At 39.9% G+C, this 26,167-nt stretch overlaps 1 protein-coding gene across 3 annotated transcripts in view; it reads left to right on the forward strand.

The window, feature by feature from the left end:
- Positions 1 to 26,167, forward strand: part of SIK2 (salt inducible kinase 2) — a 95,812-nt gene that overhangs the window by 10,607 nt on the left and 59,038 nt on the right. For 2 of the 3 annotated variants that reach the window (XM_067565272.1, XM_067565287.1), the window contains exons 2-3: positions 1,506 to 1,622; positions 7,554 to 7,617. In XM_067565272.1, the coding sequence (XP_067421373.1) occupies positions 1,506 to 1,622; positions 7,554 to 7,617 (181 nt within the window). Of the gene's footprint in view, positions 1 to 1,505; positions 1,623 to 2,962; positions 3,106 to 7,553; positions 7,618 to 26,167 lie in introns of those variants that run through there. The other variant, XM_067565280.1, reaches the window with a different exon arrangement.

The following is a 26,167-nucleotide window of genomic DNA, read 5'->3' on the forward strand; positions in this document are numbered from 1 at the left end:
TAATTATTTCTGTTTTGTGTGTTAAAGGGTGGGATGGTAGACGTGTGTATAAAGAGGTTTATTGAGAGGGAAAGCCAAGTCAGATGAGTTAATTAATTAGTTCTTAATGCGGTGATGCCCTTGGTCATTCTTATTCAGGTAATGAAGTCCATCTCCTGTGTACTGAAATTGGTGCAAGTTAGGTGCCTACATATATTTGAGAACCTTTGTGTCTCTTGTGCTTGCCAGCTGTTCCCTATACTTAACAGTGTCATGGTTCCTGGGAAATGCATCTGTAGTTGTAGGTCATGGTTACAGAAGGAGTGGTAATATCTCAGGTAGTTGGATCCAGTCCTATCGAGGGCTTTGAATATCAAGACTGACATACCTTACTCTTTTATAAACTTTATTCTCTTATCAAAATGAGCCTAATCTTTTCAGTCTCTTTTCATATGGAGGTCTTCCAGTGGCTCTGATTTTTGTTGCCTAACTCTGCACTTTTAACATGGTATTCACAGTGAGACATACTGTTGATCTCTCTAATATTCTCAGTATTTTCTCTTGCATTCTTTATAGTATCTAACATTTTGTTTCCTTTTTTGGTGAAATTGGGGATCCCTTAAGTATAGTCCTATGTAACTCAGTTCTCCAGTATTGACTGGGAATGAGGTCAGTAGGACCCCAAACTTGCTTCTAAATCACATGGACTCTAACTGACATGAATTTCCCTGGAGAGATCTTACACTTTCTCACCAGAGTAATTACAGACATCCTTATATCTAGAACATTAATCACAGTTAAATAAAAATCCGTAACAATCTGAATTCCGTTAGCTAAGTATGTTTTGATTCCATGTGCAGAGTCAAAAACTTTATTTCAAACTTTATTTGAAATTTGTGGGTGAAATCCTGGCTGCCTGGAGCAATTTATGTGCATGAAGTTAAGCATGTGCATAAGTGTTTGCAAGATCAAGGTCTGGGATAGCAAAGCAAGCTGTAGTTGAAGGTTTTACTAGTGTATTTTACAAATTAAAAAAAATAATTACTAGTTTTTGTTTGAGAACTTACCACTGCATTGTGCCAGATATTGACATGGTGCTGCAAGAAGTCTTAGTCAAGCTGTTTCATCCCTCACTACCACTTCTGGGTTCCCAGGCTTCAGGCCTCACTTTCTCCATTTATGACTTCAATCCGCCTGCTCACCATGCACAAATTTAGCACTTGTAGGATCGGGGCACTTGGTCTCTGCTCCTCTGTGTAAGCCCCTGCTGGTGCTGTCTGCACCCATACATAACGCTAAAGAGATTTTGGTCAGCAGCTGAGTTCCTAGATCCACAGCAGCGGATCTTGTGTGTCTTATTTTTTTATAAGTGAATTGTCAGATTCTAAGATATAGCAAGTATATTTTTTACATTAAAAATGACCCAGAGTCATAAGAATTTGGTGTCCTGTTAGCAAGCAGGCTTAGACAAGAATGGACAAAGTTTATTTTAAAATGTAGATTTTTTTGTTGTTGTTTGGCTACAGGTGGCAATAAAAATAATTGACAAATCTCAGCTGGATGCAGTGAACCTGGAGAAGATCTATCGAGAAGTGCAGATAATGAAAATGCTCGACCACCCACACATAATAAAACTCTACCAGGTACATTTACCAGCCCTCTTACATCTCCCTTCCCCCCATGTGTTTTTGTGTAAAATGTTTATGGATATCTAGTCCTACATCAGTGACATTTTATGGGCTGCTATTTCATAATATGCATTCAGCTTTCATGTGGTTGAGTTGTTTTGGCTGTGTTTTTAATCTTTGTGCATGCACAGCATATTGGCCTAATTCATTCTGTGGTAGTATTCATGTCTGCCTCACACAGAAGAACTAACTGCAGAGATGCCTGAGATCTAATTTTTTAAAAATTGGGTGAATTTAGTGCTGCTGGGAGGTGCCAGACTGAGATACCTGGAGACTGAAACTTCTGTTTATTCACAGTGCAGGTACAGTATGAGCAGCAGTAATGCAAGCTTCCTTCACATTGCTTTGCCTATGTGCCCAAATTGGCTTTTCTACTGAGACTACTATTCAGAAGGATGCCAAATGTTATGACAGTGGTTATCTCATAAAGACTTGACCCATGGGATCTGGACTGAACCCACCAGTCTCCTTTCAGAGAAGTTACCAACCTGCCAACAAATGGTAACTTTCAATTCAAACCAACCATCGGCAAATGGAAGGTTCTTAAACCTAATCCTCTGAACTGCTCAGTTACCCTAAAAATCTAAGTCCCAGTTCATTATTGTGTAGTCATTTACATCAGCACAAAGTGGGTACAAAATGCAGCTTTTCTGTTGAGTAGCCTTATACCCATTCTACATTGGTGTAAGTAAATACACAAGATGCAGGGCAAATGATGATTTGGATCCTCATTTTTCCTAAGTCATGTTTAAATCTGTATACGCACAGTAGGCCGTGAGGTTGCAGACCCACCTATAGAAATTTGTCTGTAAAGCTATTTGTGTAATTCTCAACAGCATCTTTGTATATGCTGACTGTTTTCAGTTGATGTACAGGGTTTGCACTACAACTGGGTAGATTTAGAGTTAAAGATGAAACTGCCCCTTTACTCATCTTATTGTGTCTTGATAATTTAACAGACTTTGGCACAAAAAGGTAAAATAAAGGGAGTTCAGTTTCAAAAGTTTCTTGGTTTGTTCTTCATTGCACACACTTCTTTCTTGAAGTCTGAAGCGTAGAGATGTTGTTAAATCATGCCACATGCATTTCCTACTGATGCTGAATCAAAATCATCATGAAATGATCAGTGACTTATAATGCCATCTTGTCTTATTGGCATCCCAAATGTTTTCTGTTGTGAGCAGGGGCAGCACTGGAATATTCACAAGGGAGGTGAACTCAAAAATGGAGGCTAAGGCGGAGATAGAGTAGTAGAGAAATTACACACACACACTCACACTCACTCCTCTCCGCAGCAACCAGAAAGCTGGAGAAAGCTCTGGGACAGAAGGGGGAACAGCGAGAGAATGGGTCCTCAACCTTATCAGATGCCTACCAGCTGGAGGCTGATTTGAAGTCTGGATCCCCCAAGCAGGGTCTAGGGGGACAACACATTGTGGTAGGAATCTCAGCAACCCTCTTCTTTCCTCATGTGATGTTTGGAGGGGTTGGCTTCCCACCTGGCATTGCCTCTGAATAGTGTGGGGATGGGAGGGCATCTTCCTTAGAGGTCTTTGTTTAGTAGATTTAGTCCTCTGGCTCTCAAGAATATAACATTTCCACACCTACATGTGTGGTGCATGGGTGAGAGTTCAATGGGAGATAAGAGGGAGACGGAATTATGGGGAGAAGTTCAAAAAGAGAAGTAGGATACAGAGCCCTTTATTGTGCTATTGTTATGTGCCACTGGCAGCTAACTCCCTATTCACTATAGGAGTTTAGACACATTTCAGATCTAAGAGTATGTGATACTCCAGAGTCTCCACTCCTGAAACGAAACTTACCACAAGTCTCACCATCACCCAAATCAAGCCATACTTCACTCTCCCAAGTAGGAACTACTCCTCCTTTCCCTAGTGACATAGAGCAGCGGTTCTCAAACTGGGGGGTGTGAGATGAATTGTGGGGGGCACCATGGGTGGAGTTTGAGGGTATGGGGGCAATGCCCCCCCAAACTTACGATGATGGAGCCATCTCCCCCTGCTGGGTGAGGGGCGCCAGGTTGAGAGTGGGGCCGGATGGCAGTGGGGACACCAGCGCTTCATGTGGACAGCCCCGGGCAGGTGTTGGGGGTGGGGGACCCTTAGGAGGGGAGCAGAGGCAGAGGAAGGCTGTTGCGAGTGGCAGGCCCAGCACAGCTGGTGAAGTGCAGGACAGAGCCAGTCCAGTTCCATGCGCCGCACTTTGTGCAACTGCTTCTGTCTCCAGTCGGAGCGCTGCTCCCGGCAGCCACCTTCCGCAGCAGCAGCGCTGCCCTGCCCCTCCACCCCCGCCTCCCCCTCCCCGCTGCCGTTCTGCAGGCTCCCGGAGGCGGTAGCTGCATCCATGCTGCTGCCCGAGGATAATCCTGATGACAGGTGTGATTTCTTTGCTGCCGCTGCCATTTTCTCTGGCAGGTCACATCTGCGTGGGAGCTGCTGCTACCCCCCCCCCCACCCCCCCCCAAATCAAGCAGTCAAACTCCGCCTATGATATGCAGGCCCTGTTTTTTTTCTGAAAGTGGGGTTTAGGTGAAGGGGGTGCAATTGTTACACAGATGTCCCCAGGGAGCTCCATTTAAAAAGTTTGAGAACCACTCACGTAGAGGAGGAAGAGGAGGAATATGCCGATTTCATTGCTCCATCAATATCAGGGTGGATCAGTGCTTATCACCATATAGACATAGATTCAAAGAAGACAGAACAGTTACCTTATAGTAACTGTTGTTCTTCAAGATGTCATCACCCATGTGTATCCCACTACTCAGCCTCCATCCTTTTTTGGAGTTATCTTTACTTGGGACTCTGAATTAGCAAGGGAACTGAGGGGCTGTTGTGGCCGCTCTGCTGTTTCATGCCCTTGGATGGCATGGCACACGTGCAGACCAGTGGACACTGGTATTTCAAGCTTCTGATCTCACATGCATGAGGTGTCTTCATGGATGTGACAGCATCTTGAAGAACCATAGTGACTGTCAGGTAAAGTAACTACGTGTTCTTTCTGTGTCATACTCATGTATCTCATTTCTCTTAAATATGGCAAAATGAACCCAGTCTTACAAACATGGACATTTTGAATTCACAAGAGTAAAGTTGCATATGTGTATTTGCAGGATGGGTGCCAAACATACTTCTTCATAATATATTAAAGGGGACCCCCTCAGCGTAAAATTATATATATTTAAAAAAGAAAAATGAAAGTCCTAACCTATAGCACATGAGATGATTAGACCTGAAAGACTTCTTAAAAATCTATTTTACTTTTTGCTATTTATGCTGTATGCTTTTTGCATTTTACTTAGGTTGGATGGTAAAAATAGATTAGTCAATTTCACTTTTGTTTCTAGTATCTTTCATTTTCTGTTATCCATGCTTATATAATGCTATAGTATTTTGGGTTATTAGTATATCAGAGTAAGGTTTTGATCTGAATCTAAAACCTTATATATTACAGAATCTACATTTTGGGCCTAAATTGCCTGTCAACCACCTTTCTAGTAAATTTAGGCAAACTTACTTCATGAATGTTGCTTCATCTGCTTTTGAATTTGAAATATCATGAAAGAAATATATTTAATTCAAATTGCAGACACCAAAAAACAAAACAGAAAAACCCTTTGCATTCAAATGGGGAGCCTGATCCTGCAGCCCCGTGAAGGCAATGGAATCACTTACATAAAAGATCAACCCTTTGGTGACAGAATTATTCCACTGAATAAAGACAAAGGGCTTGATTTAGCAAAGTCGTGTTTAGCTTTAATTTCATGTCATGGGAAATAGTCTAGCACTTCCTTTTAAAATCAACTTGTGATTCATAGAAGAGAGGCAAATGTTAGAGGATAAAATTAGTAGCTAGCATATGTAAGAATCACCACGATCTCCTAAATGAATGACAAAAAAAGAAAAATGAGGGAGAGGAGGGAGTGGAAAGTAGTTAAATTAAGGACTGGAGGGAAGCAAAGACAGTTTCCGACAAAGATAATGCCACTTTTCATTTTATGTTTGCCTCCTAGATGTTGTCATTGGCACATTAGAAATATATTTGATAGCTAGGTAAGTAGATAAAAGTAACATTAGCATCTCAAAAACATTGAGTCTTTCTAGTCTATCTACATATATTGTGCCCATCATTGAAGTATGTCCACAATATGCGCTTCAGAGCTCCCTGGGCTGGGCTCGAATCTCTAAAATAGGGACCAAATTCATGGCTTTCTAATGTAGAAAGTATTGAGGTTTCCCCTACCTCCAGGTGTTGGGTTAAAAACCAGCCAACCAACCTTTCCCCATACTATTTTGTGTCTCAAAAATGAAAATTTCAGGCAAAATGTGCTCTGGACCTTTATAGAATTGAATAAGGATCTGGATATGATTGGACTGTTTGAAGATCAGTCATTGTGTTCTGTCTGTAGAGCTATATCAAATATTTTGGGTAACTCATGGGTTTTATAACTTTCTGTTAAAGATATGTGTGAGATAAGGTGGGCGAGGTAGTATCTTTTATTGGACCAGTTTCTGTTGGTGAAAGACAAACTTGAGCTACACAAAGCACTTCTTCACGTGTGTGTTCTTCAGCTCTGTGTAGCTTGAAAGCTTGTCTCTTTAACCAAGATATTACCTCGCCCGCCTTGTCTCTGGAATATCCTGGGACCAACATGGCTACTATAACACGTTAAAGATATGGGTTTTTTTTGTTTTGTTTTGTTTTTTAGGTTTTCAAATATATTTCTTGAAAAAGTTATTTACTAGAAACTGTTGCGGTAGTTTTAAGGTTATGAATAAATAAAAAGCAGGACATTCACAATTAGGAGCAGCTGTGCCCACAACTTACTCAGGTTGATCTGTGCTTAACAAGTTACAGTGCTCGGGTTTGTTAATATAGTTGAAGCCCAAAATGTGAATGGCACTCAAATTGTCGTTATATGCTGGAGACAAAAAGTCTTTAATGACTATTTTTATTTTAAAATAGAGGTTTTCAGTCTTTGGTCCTGCTACTTATGTAAAGAGCTTCTGAAGGAGTGTTTAAAAGAGTGGGCTAGGGTGGTGCTTAGGAAGAAAACTGCAGTGTAATCAAGGAAGTAGCCCTTTTGGGGGGTAGATTTCATGGGAAGTTCATGTCCTGCATTATTAGGTGAAATCCCCTTGTTTGGGACAGTGCAGAACTTTTTATGTCAGATTTAGAGATGTAAATTTTTGCCTGGTATTTCTGAATTGAGACCAGGCTGTTCTTGTGGGAAAGCTTACTCAAACAGCAGCAGGGCTGTAGAAAAGAAGTTGGAAATTGCTTGTAGAATTTCCTGAAAGGTGAAACTGAGGATGTGATGGTTCCATTATTGTACTGCACAGGTGCATTATGGTATAATTGGCTCTCATGACTTACTAGATCAGTCAGACTCTGCGAAACGTGCATTGCATTGTTTTTTCCGTCATGACGATTGTTAGCAGCAAGGGCTCGAGGCTTCTTTCCTGTCCCTAGATGCTAACAATTCTTCAGTAAGTCAGAAGAGGAGTTCAGCAAAACAGTCACTCAGAAGTATTGGTTCAAGTGCCCACAACCTTCAGGCCAACTCTTTTCACTCAGTTAGCATTTGGAGTTTTCAGCTTCTCATGGCTATTATTTGGGGCTAAGAATCAAATCTAAATGGTCATTTATGTGCTGATTTTAGCAAGGTCCTTAAGCATGTGGCTAACCATCAGCACGTGAGTGGCCCTGTTGAAGTCACACACATGAGTAAAGTTAAGCACCTATGTATGTGTTTGCAGGCTTGAGAACTTACTTGATTTCTTTTGGGGGAGAAGGGCTGCAATAGCAATGTTGAGATAGTTTTCACCCTTCTCCAACTAAACTAATGTGCAATTTCTCCATCAACAGGTGATGGAGACCAAAAGCATGTTGTACCTTGTGACAGAATATGCCAAAAATGGAGAAATTTTCGGTAAGCAAGAGAATATTTTAATGTTAAAATATTAGATCATTTACTTTTGCAGGTTGTTACTGCAACTTACTTCATCAATTTTTGTAAAATAAAAACACACAGTCAGCATGTGGAACTTGTTGCCAGGGGATGATGTGAAGGCCAGAAGTATAACTGGGTGTCCCAACTGCTAGAAACTGGGACTGGATAACAGGGATGGATTTGATAATTGCCCTGCTCTGTTCATTCCCTTTGAAGCATCTGGCATTAGTTACTGTTGGAAGACCGGATACTGGTCTAGATGGACCATTGGTCTGACCTCCAGTATGGCTGTTATTATTTAAATTGACGCCTCGGGGGCATTTATCCTGTAGTATATATTTTCTCAGTTATCTGTCAAGGAAAAGCTGTGACACTAGTTGAAACTGTTTTCATCATTTTATTAGTTGAAATACAAAAATATTTCCTAAAAATGTAAATGCTTAATGTAAGGTTTAACAAAATTCTGTTCTGGAAATGTGGTGTCCTTCTAGCAGAGCTGATTATGAAACTACATTGCTTTTTAATATACAGATTCCAAGGTAGGAGGGACTATTGTGACCATTTAGTCTGATTTAGTATAACATTTAGTATAACATAGGCGAAATAATTTCCCCAGAATAATTCCTAGATCAGATCTTTTAGAAAAACATCATATTTTGATTTTAAAAATTACAGTGATGTAGAATCCACCATAGCCGTTGGTAAATTGTTCCAGTGGTTAATTACCCTCACTGTTAAACATTTATGCCTCATTTCCAGGCTAAATTTGTCTAGTTTCAACTTTCAGCCATTGGATTGTGTTGTACCTTTCTCTGCTAGATTGAAGAGCTTATTATTAAATATTTGTACCCCACTTGGGTACTTGTAGACTGTAATTAAATCATCCTTTAACTTTTTTTGTTTAAGCTAAATAGCTTGAGCTCCTTGAATCTCTCCCTATAAGGCATGTTTTCTAATTCTTTAATCATTTTCATGTCTCTTCTCTAAACCTGCTCCAGTTTATCAACATCCTCTTTGAATTGTGGGCACCAGAGCTGGACGCAGTATTCCAGCAGCAGTTGCACCAGTGCCAAATACATAGTTTAATGCATCCAAGGATTGCATTAACCCTTAGAGTGTGGGCCAAAATCTGATCTCATTTACAATTGTGTAACTCAGTTAAAGACAAAGTTACCAGATTTACACCAGTGTAACGGAGATCAGGATCTGGGTTTATGATTAGCACAATAAATGCCAGATGTTCTTCTCTCACAGTGGACAGTGTCCCAAATTATATTTCAGGTAAGATAAAGTACTCTTGTTTCTAGCCTTTTTCAGTCATGAGACTTACCTTTTTAACGTGGTTCCTATGAGGAGTGTTTATTCATAGCTGCTCGGAGTCGCTCTACAATAGGCACTTAAATTCTGATAAGTTTAGTTAACACAAACCTGTCTTTGTTTGTTTTTTCTTTGAGCACTGAGATTGGAGCGGGGTGGAATTTTCATAATAAACTCGTATGAAATTTGACATCTTGCTTGTTGTGATACTTTAAAAAGAGTTGTTTTGCTTCTGTTGGTCTCTGAAGACAATTCGGCCTTTCCTCATGTTTACAAAGAGGTCATCTTGATGCATATATGAATCCCCGGTCGTATGCTCTCCAAATGATGGCATGTTAGCAGAAGGAATTTGCAGACTTTCCTTTCCTTTTTAATGTTTATAAAACTACTAGTTAACGAAAAATGTTGGCCCAGAAATTATTTTCATGCGTGCATTACAGTTTCAGAAGCAGAGGGCAATGTAATTTGTAGATCCTGGGAGTTGGTAGTTCTGGCTATATAGAAGGAAAGAGAGGGTCAGTAAAGCAGTAGTATCCTCTCTCCATCAGATTTGCAATCATAAAAGGTAATAAGCCTGTGCTTTATACACCATGAGGCAAAGGTTTGCTCTCTGAAGTTACCTGAGAAAAGAATCATCCCACCACCACCAAAGGTGTTAAAATGACGTTGTACTGTTCTCTTTATCATGAAGGAATAGTTGTCATTTCACAAGACACCTCTGGGGCATCTGCTATCATTTTCCCCATTACCAGTTTTCACTGCCTATATATAGCTAGGAAAGGGGCTTGGGATAAAGATAGGTCTTATGCTTTCATTCTGTAGTTTCTGCTCTTCTGTTGTTTTCCTGTCTGAAGAGTTTTGCTACTGAAATAAGCATAATTTGCTGAGAGGCTCTGTCAAGACACCTGGTTATATAAAAGGCAGTGTTTCCTCTGGCCTCACAAGCTGTTTGCCTTTCAGGCCTCACCAGTTTTCACCTGGAAGGACATTCCTGCAAGGTATGCTTTCCACAGTGGTAGTAATAAAGAATCTCCATCATTTTGTTAGGATAACAAGATCTGAAGGAAGCTTCTGTTCTTCTGAACAGTTGGAAACATCTCAGTGGGAGATGAATTCACTGTCTAACAAAGGCCTCTAGTTTTTTATGAACATGAATTGGGAGCTTCATTTTGAAGTTATTACAAGATTGTGAAAAAGAAAGTGTCTCCTAAAGACACTCACATTCTGGATATATCTCCAGTAGTTGTGGGTGTCATCATGTGGGGTGAGGAACTCATGAATCATAGGGTGGTCTCTTAATAGTTTGGGAGTTCAAGCAATTAATAGGCAGTCAGCAGATTCCAGGCCAGTAACTAAATTACTTGAGGGTTTTTGTTTTCATATCTTTGCTTCTTGATATACTCTCTATATTTTTAAGCCAAGTATGTGCTTGTGGTTTGGACCTAAAATGTTGATTCTCTCGCTTTCAGTCGGGACATTTTAGATGACTGGCACTGGAAGCTGAAGATGGGCCTTCTCCAGTCCACATAACTTTTGGTCACTTGGCTGCTAACAGCACAAGAGTATAGCATAAGTGGGCTCATAGCACATAAGCTACAGAAACCAGATTTGGAGATTGACACCAACAGAGAATGGAGATTTACTGGAAAAGACAGAACTGATAATTGTTCTTGGTGATTTGGAAATATGGCTTTTCTTAAGCAATGGTGGTGGTTGAAGTATAGCCATGTTGTGTTAATTAATCTGTGCACCTTGTCTTCCTTTAATTGGTGTGACATTGAGTAAGTGCCTAATGAACAGGGAACAGGATCGGGGAGATTTAGGATTGCTGAACGTAAACTGAATATGTAAAGCAGCTCTCTGGGTAAATGGAAATGGAATTAGATACACCTTAGGTAAGGATTTCTACCTCTGCTTATAAAACTTTATTTAAAAAGAATGAGTGTTTGGTGGCAGACTGGGGTGATGTACCAGTATCTTCTAGGGGCTTGGTTTCATATCCTCCATGGGGCACAGCTGAAAATACGTTTTGCTGGCTCCATAAGAATCCCTACTAGATATTGATTCATATCACAAAACCAGTATGTGTTTGGCATGGCTGATGGGCCCTGCCGCAGAGAGGGCCTTGTCTGGAATAACAGGAGGCAGGGAGAGCTGCAGGTCAGGATTTACGTGTGCTAGTAAAGCTGTGTGGAAGGCTCAGAGCTGAAATAATGGGAAAGGTGAATGGGGGCAGCAAGTCAAGGCTGACATGGATCAGCAAAGCATAGATCTTGGAACAGCAGGATGTGTTGCAGGCTCTGTGAAAGAAGACAATATTATTGTTAGTCTGTGTTCTGTAACTAAACATTTAATTTGTCCTCTATTAGAGTTGTGCAAGAGGATTTTATATTGTTCCATGCCTTTTAATTTATCATGAAAAAGCCCAGATTAATAAACATCTCTTCCTTTCTGGCAGAGGTCATGAGTAAGGATTCACTGCATAGTGAAATAATTTCATTGCATAGTGAAATTGATCCTGTTATTTTATTGGCTCTGGTGTATACATCCTGGTGGGTGACCACACTCTGTTACACCCCCAGGAAATATTTACATCCAAGTCTCATGCTTAACCCTATTAGATAGTATTCAGTGATATTTAGTATCTCTCAGCACTAATGTGAAAGGGGGGGGGTCTGTGCATCAGTGTCTATTGGCTTCCAGCACCCAGTTCTTACCACTACCCTAAGCTTCTTAGAAAGGTCGGTTAGTGTGATTATTAGCAATCTCAGCCCAGGTCTACACTCAGAAGTTAAGTTGACCCAGCTACGTCGCTCAGAGGTGTGAAAAACCCACACCCCAAGCAATAAATTAAGTGGGCCTAACCCTTGGTGTAGATAGCACTAGGCCAATGAAGAATTCTTCCATTGACCTACTAGCTGCTGCCTCTTGGGGAGCTGGATTAACTACGCCAATGGGAGAAACCCTCCCGTCGCCCTGCAGCTGTGGCACTGTAGTGTTTCAAGAGTAGACGAGCTTCAGAAACACTAAAGACCTGATTCTCTGTTGCCCTTCAACTTTTCATCACTTGCACCTGTGCAAACTGGGTGTAAAATGCTACCATTCTGATCTGGTAGCATTTTACACCTTCTCTGCACTCACTGCGCTGGAGTAAATGACCACACAAGGTGCAAGGTCTCTGTGGAGAAAGAGCCCCTATGTTTCTGAAGCTTCAGAAGGAAGCGTTCAGGATGAAGGAGAAAGGGGTTTGCTGAATCTTGGAATCTGTGGCCACCGGGTTTATCAAACCGTTGGTCAAACTGTTGCTCTTCAGAGTGTCTTGGAAACTTTAAAACATCTTCCTTAAAGCTTTTTGTTCAGTCCTCAGGTTGCAAGACAGGAAACAAGGTGAGGCTCCAGAGTCCTGAAGCTGGCCCCCTATTGCAATCCTGCGGTTGCACAAATGATTCACTGGCTCCTTTCCTTTACTGTTCTGTTCTGTCATAGCACTTAGTTACTGTGGTTGTGGGCACTATAGAAAACCCTAGAATGAATGGTAGGTAATCATTGCCTAGTATAGTAGGGCTCTTATCCAGAGTCTCTCTCTGAGCACTATTCCAATATATATTAAATAATTGTCAGTGCTCTGAAAGTGTGGCAGACACATGAGACCTTATTGTGACATTGCCAGCCAGTTCTCTTTGGGTCATTATGTCCTCAGTGACCTCATTTTGTACACAGGGCCCTAGTGACACCACCTCAGACATGTGTACAGAGTTGAGATCTCAGCCTTCAGCAACTGAGCTGTCACATCAGTGCTACCTGCCTCTGTGAAAAAGCCAGGGGTAAAGTTCACTCCAGTAGCAACAGACTGAACTTTTTTCAAAAATAAATTAACTGTAACCGTCCCTTTGTGTTTTTAAACAAGGTTCTTACTACCAAGTTAGGCTACAGAGAGGAAACCTACAGAACAGAACATCAATGATATCTTTGAATGCATCACTTTTATGAGCTACATAAGTACATTGCACTTATTTACTGTACAAGGTGTTACTTCTCAAAGAATGGCTGAAAGCTTCCTTCTCTTGGCTCCCATATCTGCAGTGAGTCGTTCTGACAGGAATATATTTGTCTAGCCCAGAGACTGATTAGTTATTCCTAAATTCTCTTAGAAGATTTTGAGAATCTGATATAATATTCATCGTGCCATTTCCTTAAGATTATAAAGAATGATATTCCATTTACTAACACTGTTCATTAACACAGCCTGGTTCATATAGGATCCTCTAGCCTTATAAACGTTCGTGGGAACTAATTAGGACCTCTGTTATCCAGAGCAGTGGTTCCCAACCTTTTATCTGCCGTGGCACATCTTGATACCTTTAATTATTTTGAGGCATAGCACCATATAGTCTCCAAATGAACTTATGAATGTTCATGAACCAATCCAGAACTCTTCAAGTAGTTTTTCAAAAAATTCCATGGCGCACCTGCTCAGACCTGACAGCTCGCCAGTTGGGAAATACTAGATCTAGAGGAATTGCATGCTTTGTTGTGACTTGTGCTATGATTTAAATCCCATCTAGAAACATCCAGTAAAGGAGGGGAAAATCTGCTCCTTTAACATTCTAAAGAACAACCGCACCCCTTCCCCTCCCAAATATTACACAGCGCCACAGTGCTGTTGTGCAGTTGAGATATGATCACTCCTGCTATGCAAACTCACTACCTACACTTGTAATTTCATAAGGATTTTTTTATTCAAAATTAGCTTTATTTGAATAATCTAGTGACAGCCATGCTGGTAAATACACATATGGGAATTTCAGAACAAGTAATTCATGCCATCTGTGGTAAGGGCCTGATTCATTTCCACTGAAATCAATGACAGACTGTACATTGACTTAATTGGGGTTGAATGATGCCCTAAATGCTGTTTGTTTCAATAAGCCTTGACTCTCTAGATAGCTGAGCTATTTGCTAGTGGAGATCTTCTGCAATTATGAATCCTGTTACCTTCCTATAATCTTGACTATGCAGAAAGCAGGTTCATGGAACCATGTGCACTGGGACTGAAATTATTTGACTCCTTAAGCCTCATAGAAATTACAGTAAGAGCTGTGTGTCTGGCACTTAGCAGGTGTAAAAGACAGGTCTTTTGGTATTGTAAGAAGTCAGCTTTGATTTTGTTATTTTTGTATAGTGTTTGATCATTTTCTCAAGTTGATTTTTGTTTATAAAGATAAAATTGTAAATATCTAGTAAACAGACTATTCATGGCGATAGATTTAAGGAAGAATGTCATTTTAGTACCCCTAAATGTTAGCTTAGATGGGCAGAAAATCATTTTATGTTTATGTATGCCTCTTTCTTTCTCTGTCTGTTCTTATACAATGCCAATAACTATGGTATTTGACCACCTAATTCATCTTGTCCCAGGGTATTTTTGTAAGTTCATCCTACTATAAAGAGCTAGGAAGGTCTCTGCTGTTAGAATGACATCTTATGTGTGTGTTTCTAGTTCTGTACTGTATTGGGTCTGGTTTTCTGTTTCATCCTAGGGGAAGATAACAGATATTGACCTAATTTTTTTTGTTGTAAATATATTCCAGGTGATTAACATGCTTTTTTAAAGGGGGGGGGAAGCTGCCACTGCCTAGAGCCTGCTGAGTGGGCAACCCCTTCACTCTACACCGGCTGAAACCCTACCCAATCTCGAAAGCCTCCCCTACTGAGCTGCCTGGATTCTCCTTTTAGACTTGTAGGACCTCACATTGTTTTGATTATTTCATTGTTTTGTGTTTTGTTTTTCTTGGACTGGGAAATATAGGTATTCGGAATATTTCAAGTGAAATTTAGGCCTTAATCGGTTGACTATCAGGAGTTTTTTTGGATTTAGAAGCCTGCCTCCACACCCAGCCTGTCCCAGTATTTATGGACTTGTATTTTTGAATTAAAAATGCATTCAGCTCAAGCTCAAGAAAGCCACTTATCCTGATATCTTCAGACACCTAATGTCTTCTAAAAGAAAACAAAAAATCAAGTATGGAGCTTAATTAGAATATCTCTTGGAAGCGTTAAGATAGTATGCTGATGGACACCATTATAATAAGAAACTAGATAGACTTGTTTTCCATGGAATATTTCTGACGTCTAAGGAGACATTGAGAGAGAGATTTTTCTTTCATTTTTTGTCTCCCTCATAATCTCCCTTAGCATCTGCAGCATTGGAGTAAGTCTGTTGTGCAGAAAGATCAGGTTCACACACAATTTTCTGTTATAACTCCATGATGTCTTTGGAAACAGTCTTTGTCGAGATTCTGGCATTAGAATTAAAGTTAGATGCTTTAGAGGTCTGGTATTTTTGTTTGTGTTTCTCCCATTAGTTTGAAATGTCTTTTAATTAATCAAAACTATTCTCAATATTTAATAAAGATTTGGCTGCTGTATCCTCAGTTGCAACAGTTCAATTACTTTCTCTTGTTGCCATTTGTATATTATATGTATTTACTGGTCAGGAGAGATTGAGGTGTGTATAAGAAGGGGGGGGGGGGGAGAGAAGAGAAGAGGTGGTGGTTTTTAGAAAAAAGCACAGAGCAAAGACTGTATCTTCCCTGATGGGGCCAAGGCTGCATAAGTTTGTAGAAAGAAACTGATGGGCTATTTTTTGCATGGTGATGTTTGTCTCTGCGTTTTAATATCTCTCATATTTCCTGCAATATTGTGAGTCTAAAAAGATTAACTGTGTTTTTACTATGGTGAAACAAAAACCTTTATGGTCTACTAGATGTATAGTAAAGGATATGTAAATGGGGAAGATGCCTCTAACACTAAATTTATTTGATTCTCCATAACCTAACTTGTGAATTGTTGTCTATTGCTGAATTTTCTTAGGGTATGTCTACACTACAAAATTATGTTGACCTAAGTTATGCCAACGTACAACCACTGCAGTAATCAAATCGCTTTTGCACGTCCACATTATGCTCCCTGTGTTGGTGGTGCGCCTCCTCAACAAGAGCATTTGCACCGATTTAACTGTCGGTGTGGGGCAATAGGGAGACGGCTTCTAAAAGCCAGCAACAGTTGTTGAAAGCAACACAGTGTCTACACTTGACCTTGCATCGACCTACCTACGTTGACCTAAGCGCTGCACCTCTCATGGAGGTGGAGTTAAGTCACCATAGCAGGCGAGTTACATTGTTGGAAGTGACATTTTAGTGTAGACACTTACAGAGTTAGATCAACATACACTGCACTGCATTGACCTAACTCTGTAGTGTAGACCAGAGCTTATTGTGTAAAGGAATTGAATTATGCTTTAGGTGCATTACTGAAAGTTTAATATTGTTTTACAGTTTTTTTCCTTAGCTCAACATTTTCTGAGTAATGATTATTCCTTATGAGTTATTTAGGTCTTCTGTTAGTGGATGGGACTTTTCACTGTTGGCTGGAATTTCTATATGGAAATGCCTTTTTCTTCTTCTGAATATTTTTTGTAGTTGGGTTGATTACTGGTTTTTTTGAGGGTGAGAGAAGCAATTAATTGTAGAAACATGTTGAAATTTCAAAGGGAGAAAAAGGATCCCTGCTGTTAGTTCTGCAGGTTGCCAAAAGCAGAAAAATCCACTATAATGATAAACTGCTATACAAGGGAATGTTTCATTATTTACTAATGCCAAAAATTAATACCAAAAGCTTTGTGCTGTGTTTATACAGCACCTAGCTCCATGGGGTCTTGGCCCATCACTGTGGTTCCTAGGCATTACCTCAGAATAGATTAATAATTGAAGGAACAAAGAGAGGAAGATTACAGTAGTGTTTAAGACCACTTAGAATTAGAACAGAAATGAGATCAAGGGTGAAGAAAAAATATTAAAACTATCTTTGAATCTAGAACGTTCCTTGCTAGTTATGGTTCATTGGTTGAGCTGTTCTAGTAAATGTTCTAAATAGAATGTGGGTATTTTGTAACAATGGTATTTTTGCTTTGTTGTTAACTTCATGTCTTTTATGTTCAACACTTAGGCATTTGCAATCTTTTACATTCTCCTTCAGTCATGATAACACAGTTTGGGATGGTGAGGGCAGCTTCATGGAAGCAGAACTTTTGTCAGTTGACATCACCAGCAAGAAAATAATTCAGCATTGGGCAGTTAGAATAAAGTTCAGCTCTGATGTTGAGAACCTTCATGATTACAGAATGGAGGAGTCAGAAGCTGTATGATTTTACCATCTCATTTACTTAACAGTTTTTGGTTGGACTGAGACTGAACTCACTAAAATTTACAAAGCCCATTCCAGTTGTCTGGGCTGCATTCTCTTTTCACCTTTAAATCCTTATCATTAGACTGAATGTGTCAGTGCCAGGGTGTCCTGTGTCCAGAAGAAGTCTTGTGTAAGAGCAAAGAGGAAAAAAACAAGGCTTTTGTTTACACAAAAATCATCAGAGAAAATCAAATCAGAACTTTTCAGGTGAAAGCTTTTTCTTCTTTCTACCAAATGCTTTATTGTCTTGTATTAAATTCCCATCCTCTAGCCTAATAGCATGTGAAATAAATCCTGCTTTTTTCATGCTCTTGGATCACACCCTGTAGCATATAGTGGAGTGCCCTTTTGGAGCTCAGAATCCATAGTGTCTTGCAGGTTTCTACAGGGATGCTGGAACAGTTTGTTTACTGGGGGTGCTGATGGTCATTGAACCCAGCTGTAAACCTTGTATATAATGGAAACCACTTCAAGCCAGGGGGTGTGGTAGCACCTCTAGTTCCAGCACCAATGGGTTACTGACACTTCGCCATGTCCACCAGTTCGGCTGAAATAAACATCATCCTTTTGGATTTCCATTTTTCTTAAGCTGACTTGTCTTTTTTAATCATGCTCTGCTCCTCACAATTACACCTAAACAGAGATTGAGTGAGTCTTTCAGACAAGAATGGATTATTTCAAAGGGTTGTACTGCAGAATTAGTAACAAAATACTTCTTGATGACTTAATTTTAGAAATCAGAGAGATTTTGTGGAAGACCCTTTAATTCTAATTCTTGAATGAGGTAGTATAAACTGTACAGAAAATGCTTTAACTTGTTTGTCAGCAGCTAGTAAGCACTCCCTTGTTCATTGTTTGTCAGTATTGCAAATTCTCAGCATAAACATCCATGGGGTGCATCTCATTGAGATGCTTCACAGCTCAGCCAAAATAATGTTGGGTAGTGTTATACATTAGCTCATAGAGAGGATTATCTGATCTTATCTTTGGTCTGAAGTAAGTCTCCTGGCTCTTCCCCATGGACATCTGGAACATTACACAATTAGTGGCAGTTGTGAATACAGCGGTGACCCTAACTGGCAGAAGCTGGAGGAATTCCTTCCAGAGAAAAATCTAGTCAGTTTAAGTGGTGTTACATTTTACAAGCTGGTAAGAGATAAACAGACCCGAGAGAGTCTTTTAAAAAAAAAAAAGAGAGAGAGAGAAAGTTGATTTATGAGTAGGGGAAAGTCTTCAGTATGTTTAATGTTCTACAGACCAACAAAGTGTGTTTCAGTGACCACTTTTATGCATATTTGAGGTATTTTCACAGCCACCTCTTCCCAACCCTCCACCAAATCCTGTGCCTGAAACCTGAAGTTTCTAGGGATGCAGATATTTTTTGGACAAGTGTTAATTACAGTGAAGTTGTTTTCTAGGGACTGATTCACTAGTTCTGTTCATCAATGACCAATTGTTCTGTTTTGTATTTCAAGAATTCAGACTCTTGAAGCTAAAGCTGATTATTCATCCTAAAAATAAGCTAACCATTGAGCAGGGTGTGGGGTGGAGGAATGTTTCTGAGGTCATTGTTATGTGGTTGGTGGCACTCCTGCTAATGTAGCTCATCCGATCTTGATCATTATGGTCTATCTTAGGTATTCCCCACTACTAAAAAGGTTCATTGCATAGTTCAGGAGCCATAAATGTGACCAAATCTCATAGGGTATTGATTTATTCTGTGATTTATGTCCAACCTGGCATATAAATCCTACAGCATGAATCACTGTTGACAAGAATGTGATGCTTTTGGCCAAGGTTTAGGAGAATAGATTTTCATCCGCCTCAAACTCTTGTACATGGGTCTGCAGCTGGATTTTGCGTAGGGCTTTTTTCCTCAAACAAGTAGTAACAGCATTATTGTTACTGTGTTATCTTATTAATTTATCCTAAAGTATCAGCAAATTATGGGCATTCAAACCCTCAGCCCTTCTACTGTCTCTTGTGCTGGTAGATCTCCTTGCCTTATACCAGTATATTTCTGCTATATAATAAGTTAAGAAATGACAAAGGAAAATACCTCATTGAAATATTCCTGAGGGTTGGGATTTTCAAAGTCACCTCTGAGTGGTAGGTGCCTTGGGAGTTAGGCACCATACTTCCTTAGTCTCCTTTGAAAATCCCACAGGTATTCCTATACAGGTATTCTTTTACTGGTAGAATTCTCCCAGTGTGGATGCAGCTGTACTGGCAAGGTTAAGCTTTGTGCCAGTGTAGTAAAACCACCCCCACAAACGAAACAAGCTATACCAGTAAAAGCACAATTTTGCTGGAGTAGCTGTATCTACACTAGGGGCTTCTGCTGGCACAGCTATGTCGGTAGGAATTACATCTCCTCACACCCCTGACCAACATAATTATGCCAGTAAAAGTCTGTTGTGTAGACATAGTCTGAAAGATAGATGTTCCCATTGTCTTCTTGCCCCTAGAAGGGGTTCCTCCAGGTTTTGGTTAAAGCATAGTGGCATGCCCTGTGGAAGCCTTATCTATACTCTGGCTGTTCTGTGGTAAAATAGATTATTCTGTTCTCAAGGGCTGTTGATCCAACACTTCTTACCTGTACTCTTGCAAAAACAACAAGCACCCCCTTCCCCCCCACTGCCACCACCATTGCATCGGTGCAGCCAGTGTTTGTATTTCTCTGAAGTGACTCTCTTGCTCTGAAATACCCATGTGACATAACCAGGTACCTGTACATTTTTATTGAATAACATACTACTGAATTTGGACAGAGGCTAATATACATGTGGAAAGTATTTTTCCAAAGAAAGCAATAAAAAACTAAGAGTTGAAGTAAACTACATTTCTAAATTAAACATGAATAGTGAGGTATTCTTGAGTCATGAGTATGCAAATGAAAGAGAAAAGCGTGTGACATCAGTAGCCCAGTGACCTTTATTTTTCTGAGCATTCCTATTTTAGATTATTAGAAAAACCTAGTAATTCATGCACAGCTACATCAGACTGACCTAAATTCTGTTCCTGATCTTGTGCTACTCACCAGAGAAGACCAGGTAAAGTTGTATTGTCCTGAAATTGAGCTTTGCTGAAATCAGCAAAGCCTATAGTATAAAATCCCTTTAGCCTGGAGACAACTAGAAATTAGCATGTAGATATTAGAGCACTTGAGAAGCTGCTTTATACCGAAATAGTCAGCTGACACTGAGTCACCTAGAATATTTCAAAGAATGGAGAAGATAAGCAAGCTGTAAAGAATTAAGTTAAAGCTGATGAGTTCATTCATACTATAAATTCATTATTCTTACCTTTTAATCTAAGATTGGATCTTCCTAAAATACATGAAAGACCTTTCCATATATCTTGACCTCAAATAAAAGGCGTACAGTGGATTCCTAGTCTTGTAAGGAAGACATTTAATAATGGTAAACTTCTGACGATTTCTAAACTTCTGATTGTGCCATTAACAAAGGAACATAAATAGCTGGCTTCTGCGAATTTGTTCACTTATAGTATTTCTTAGGATCTAAGCACTTAAAATCGTGGCCAGTCTTTTGTATGTAGCAGAGATGGAAGACATGTTCATATCAGTTCCTTTTCATATATCACAACCCTTATCAAATAAGTCTTTTCATACAATGTTCTGATCTGGGTGTAAATAGGCATTCTGCAGATTTAGCTAAGGAAAAATGTGTCCTCTGAATGCTTAATAGTCATTTCTGTTCCATATTAACGTAAGGCAGAAAATGAATAAGAGATTACTTCACTACCAGACATTTTTCTCAAATCTACCTGGATCCCTCACATGTACAACAAGAAAAACCATATGAAGGCTAGCATGTTAAATGAAACAAAGCATTAACCACTGGCTTCTCCTGACTTTGTTTTTGTTAGATCACATACTTATTTCAAAGCATCACCCTTTTCGTAACCTTTCCACCATGTTTTACTCATCCAAATAAGGAATGTGTTGCTGAAACCAGAACAGGAAGCCCGCCCCACTTCCAAGTGAAAAGCCTGTTTATTCCAGCTGTTGGTCTAGTCAATCTAAGGTGGCTTCCAATTTCTACTGAACTACTCAAAGAAACAGTGAAACAAACAAACAAAAAAAACAACCTCAACTAACACCTAACCAAATGAAGAAGACTTGTAGAAAGCTCTGTGTAGCTTGAAAGCTTGTCTCTTTCACAAACAGAAGTTGGTCCAATAAAAGATATTACCTCACTCACCTTGTTTCTCTAATATCTTGGGACCAGCACAGCTACAACACTGCAGATATTCAAATGATATGAAGTGGGAGTGAAGTTTGTTCAAGATACAAGTTTAAAATAACAGCATATAGGCTGTTGTATACTGCTGCCGCCCATTACTGTAGTATCTCAGCAGGATGCTGTGTACTTACAGGATAGAAGTGAAGTTTGCAAAGCCTCCACAGGGTAATACAAGTATCACAGATTGGTAAGTTAAGGGGAGAAGATATCAGTATAATGCTATTACCTGAGTAGAGTAGTGACCAAGTTTATTGAGACTATATGAAGACTTTGTACCCTAAACGATTTAGCCCAGGCCTCGCAAGGCCAAGTCAGTTGACCTAGGCTCTGAGACTCAGAGCTGTGGGTTTTTCATTGCAGTGTAGACCTATCCTAATAGGCCTGTGAATATGTCTTTGCTAAAGGGTTAAGTGAGTTGCACTGACTGTTTTTCAGGGTGTGCCTTTGAAACCTGACTTTGCCTTGATATCATGTGATTTGTCAAAGTGATTTTAGTATTATGAGATGATATTCAGCATACAAATATGATGAAATCACAAACCTTAATCTTCAGATTTTTGTTTGTTCTTGCACTTTGCTAAATTAAACCCGATGAATGCACTGTAGCTTAAGGAGGAAGGTTAGAGACTTTTGGGGTGACTTCAAATCTGTTTCTGCAAATCAGATCCAGGGTGTTTTACATGAATATTTTTTGGTGACGATATGGTCAATACAATCTAATTGAAGTCTCTAGCATATCAGTGCCTGGGGGATAGAGACTGCAAGCTCGCACTGCCCACAGTACCTGCTCGTAAGGTAGTAGCACCAACAGCATGTGAAGTACAAGAATTTAATTGAGCCAGGATGGAAGTAATTTTCATCCTTGTGAGATGAGGATGTTGTTTCTCTAGCCAATAGGACAGAGCCAAAACTTCACTGCCATGTACTTGTGCATCTGAGTTCCCAGCTGACACTTAACTCAGTCCACTAGATAGCACAAGGTCAGTAAGCCCTCAAGGCATTGGCACATCATGCTGGCTTTTTCTGATTCATACATTTAAAGATCCCATGATTTAAAAAGGAACTTGATATTTCATGTTCCTCTTCCTGGAGCCTTCTTGTTAATATACTCAAATAGCCGTTTATTTTGAATAGCTCTTGTAATTAGATTATTTGGAATAGACATGGATATTGAACTCTCTAGTGGGCAAATTCTTCCAGTTTATCCAGAGTGCAGAAGCTGTGCCATGATTGGTCTTAGATGATCCAGGAGGTCATGGAAGTGGTTGCTTATCCAACAGGGAAATGGCATTCCTATTACAAAAGATTTCTAGAGCGTGGGTTGGGGGATAAATGTGATTAGGAGTAGACAATGAATATGTTAAATCCAGATGCAAATAAGTATGGAGAAGGCACCCTGTGCTCCTGAAATCTCATCCAAAGCTCATTGAAGTCAGTGGAGACTCCCATTGATTTTGATAGCTTTTGATCAGGTTCTTAGTGAACACTTTTGAAGATCAATATCTTGTGTGCTGTTAATTTTCATTTTAGGTTACTTTGACCCAGAAGTGGCTTGATCTCTTGTCAAAGGTCAGTCTTTAAATGAGAGTAATTTTATTGACTCACAGTAGAAAAAAATTACTACTTTTCCCTCTGTTTTCCATACTCATTGTCCCAGAGCAGCCAAAAATATTTTTCTTCAATTTTTTTTTTTAAATGTGTGGGGCAAAAATCTTGCATCAAGTTTCGACATGAATTTGGTACTTTCTAACTGATATTTCAAAAATCCCTTTAAAATCAGGGTTTGTGTATAACAAAAAAGCAGCATGCTAACACACTCATGTCTTTCACAGCATGAATGGTATCACTGCTGTATGGATAGAGGGTTGCATAGTGTTCCCAACATATTTATTATTGTAAAGCGCTCATAAAATGATAGTAAAATAATCAAATGAGCTACATATTGTATGATGGAAGGATTTCAAAGATATTATTGGGAGGCAGAGAGAGAGAGCGCTATCTGGGTTTAATTTTCTGTGTAAAGAACAATAAAAAGGTGACTATTGCCCTGTAACTATTATTACATTGATGCAATAAACTGAGTAAATAACCACAGTAGTGGTGTAGCACTATAATAAATCAGTTATCTGTCCACATTCTTTCATTGCTGAGATAAGAATGTGATACAGAAGAGTTCTGTAAGCTTGAAACGGTGTATTTAGCAAAGCAGAGCACTACGATTCATATATATTTGCCCACTGGAAAAACATCAGAGGGTCTCTGAGACCAGGCATGGTGAGAAGCTCAGCTTTATATCTTGCCTAAAAGATGTCCTCTCCAACAACAATGCCAGTGCATTGATTCAGCATTGATACTCAGAGAAAATGCAACATGTGAATCATCAAGATCACACTGCAGTATCAGGCATTTTCTTGATTTTCCACCCAAGTATTGACCAGGCCTAATTTGGTTTAGCTTATGAGGTATGATCAGATCCCATAATATGATATGTCTGCTGAAAGAGCCTTTATGGAAAGAAAATTTAGGGCTGCTATAGCAGCACAGTTACACTGCTGCTGCTGCACTACTTCAGCGTAGACACTGCCTATGCCAACGAGAGGGGTTTTCTCATCGGTGTAAGTAATCCACTTCCTTGAGCGGCAGTGGCTAGATTGGTGGAAGAATTCTTCTGTTGATCTAGCATTGTCTGGTTCTGGGGGTTAGGTGTAGACCCCTGAGTGACATACTTAAGATGACTCAGCCCTAGTTTACACTTACCTGAAGATTCGGCGGCAGTCAACGGGAGTTACGCAAACTATGCAGAGTAGCTTGCGTAACTCACGTCAACTGCTGTGCTTCCCTTCTGCACGGTGTCTTCGCTGCGCTACTTGAGGGGGGTGGTTTTACTCAGTCGACTTCCTGATAGATTGAGCGGGTCTACACTGACCGCTAAATCGATCCAGAAAGATCGATCTGGCGATGGCGACTTTGCCACCATCAGTATAGACATGCCCCTAATTTTCTAGTGTAAACTAGGCTTCAGAGAGCAATCATTCTGCTTATGGAAGCAGTTGTAGTCTTGTAGATTGAGCATGTGACTGGGAGCCAAGAACTCCTGAGTTGCAGGTACTTACAAGCCAGAACTTCACCTCTGTGTCTGTCTCCACATCTGTAAAATAGGAGAAAAAATATTTATACGGCCAGTTTGTGATAAGCTGCTATAAGGGTGAGGGGAGAGCACCTTCTCGTCCCTTATATGCTCACACAAGAACCTATCACAACTTACCCCACAGTGCATATATCTTGTCAAGTGAATGAAGAATGTAAGGCTCAATTAATTAATATTTGTACAGCTCTTTTAAAATGTAGAGCAGTTTGTAGCTTGATTTCAGCTGCCCAGCACCTCTGAAAAGCAGACTCTGGGTACCTCAATTTGGCCACCTAAAGTTTGCAGCCACTTCTGAAGGAAAATAAAAAGGGGGGGGGGGGCTAGCAGTTTATCCTAGTTCACACAGTAATTCTTTGAGCTGGAACAAACTCAGCCTTCCTGACACACCCTTCTTTATGCTTTAGCCACAAGACCATCTTTCCCCTCTTCATCCAGTCTAAATGCAGTCAACAACCAGATGTGTTTCTACAGCTGATTATATTATATGAAGTGCTATTCAGCCATTTTTTATAGGTTTTTTTTTTCGTTTTTCTCTATAGCTATCTAATACCAATTCAGATTTTCTACTTTTAATTTTCTCCCCTCTGCCCCCCTTGGCTGGGAGAGAAGATTGTGAAAAACTCCAATACTTCAGAAAGGAGACCCAGCCTGAAACTGAAGAGAATCTTGCTATATGAACTCACTTTTAAAGGAGACTGTCAAAAGGATTTTTTTATTCAAATTAGGTTTATGCTCTTTTTTTGCTTCTTTATAAGGTATAAAAAAAACTCTGAAGGTTTTATTTCTAGAGTAGGTTTCTTTCTGTGCTTGTTTTTACCTTAGAAATAACCAGGCAGAAGTGCCAAGTCTAGTCTTCCCTGATTTCACATCTCTTTAAGGGTCTCAGACAGAGCATGCTTCGTGGAGTGCTAACACTTTAATTGGAGGACACAGAGGGGATGTATATTTGACAAAGTCCATCTTTTTATTTAAAAGTTGAGTTATTAAATTAGGTCTTAATAAAACAACTCATAACATTTTAAATAGTATGGATATGTCTACACTGCAGTGGAGAGCATGCTTCCTAGTACGAGTACACTGATGCACTAGCAGAGCTTGAGCGATCATGCTAAAAATAGCAATGTGGATGTTTCGGGGCTGGCAGAGATTCAGGCTAGCCACCTAAGCGCAGATTTAGGGGGTTGTGTGAACCTAAGCCACGGTGTCTGCACTGCTGTTTTTAGCATGTTAACTTGAGCCTTGCTACCACGAGTCTGTCTGCTGGCGCTGGGAGGCTCGCTCCCCACTGTGTAGACGTACCCCCTAGAGTTTTCTGGGACAATGAGAGCTGAATTTCTAATGTGAAAAATAAGCAGGCAAAAAAAATGGATTTTGGCTTTACAAAAACCACCCCTGAGGCCTTCTCATAACTTCCTTTCCACCCACCTTCCCAGCAAAGAAACCTAATTTTTTTTCTCCTGTGGGCTACCATTAAAACAGAATGTTGTCTAACTAATCCAGTAAAATTAAGCAATTTACCTAGAGGCTTCCTAGAGCTATTGCTTTTTGG

The sequence above is a fragment of the Emydura macquarii genome, unplaced genomic scaffold (assembly GCF_026122565.2).
Source record: "Emydura macquarii macquarii isolate MOO-44397 ecotype Brisbane River unplaced genomic scaffold, CSIRO-AGI_Emac_v2 contig_312, whole genome shotgun sequence".
Classification (NCBI taxonomy): Eukaryota; Metazoa; Chordata; order Testudines; family Chelidae; genus Emydura; species Emydura macquarii.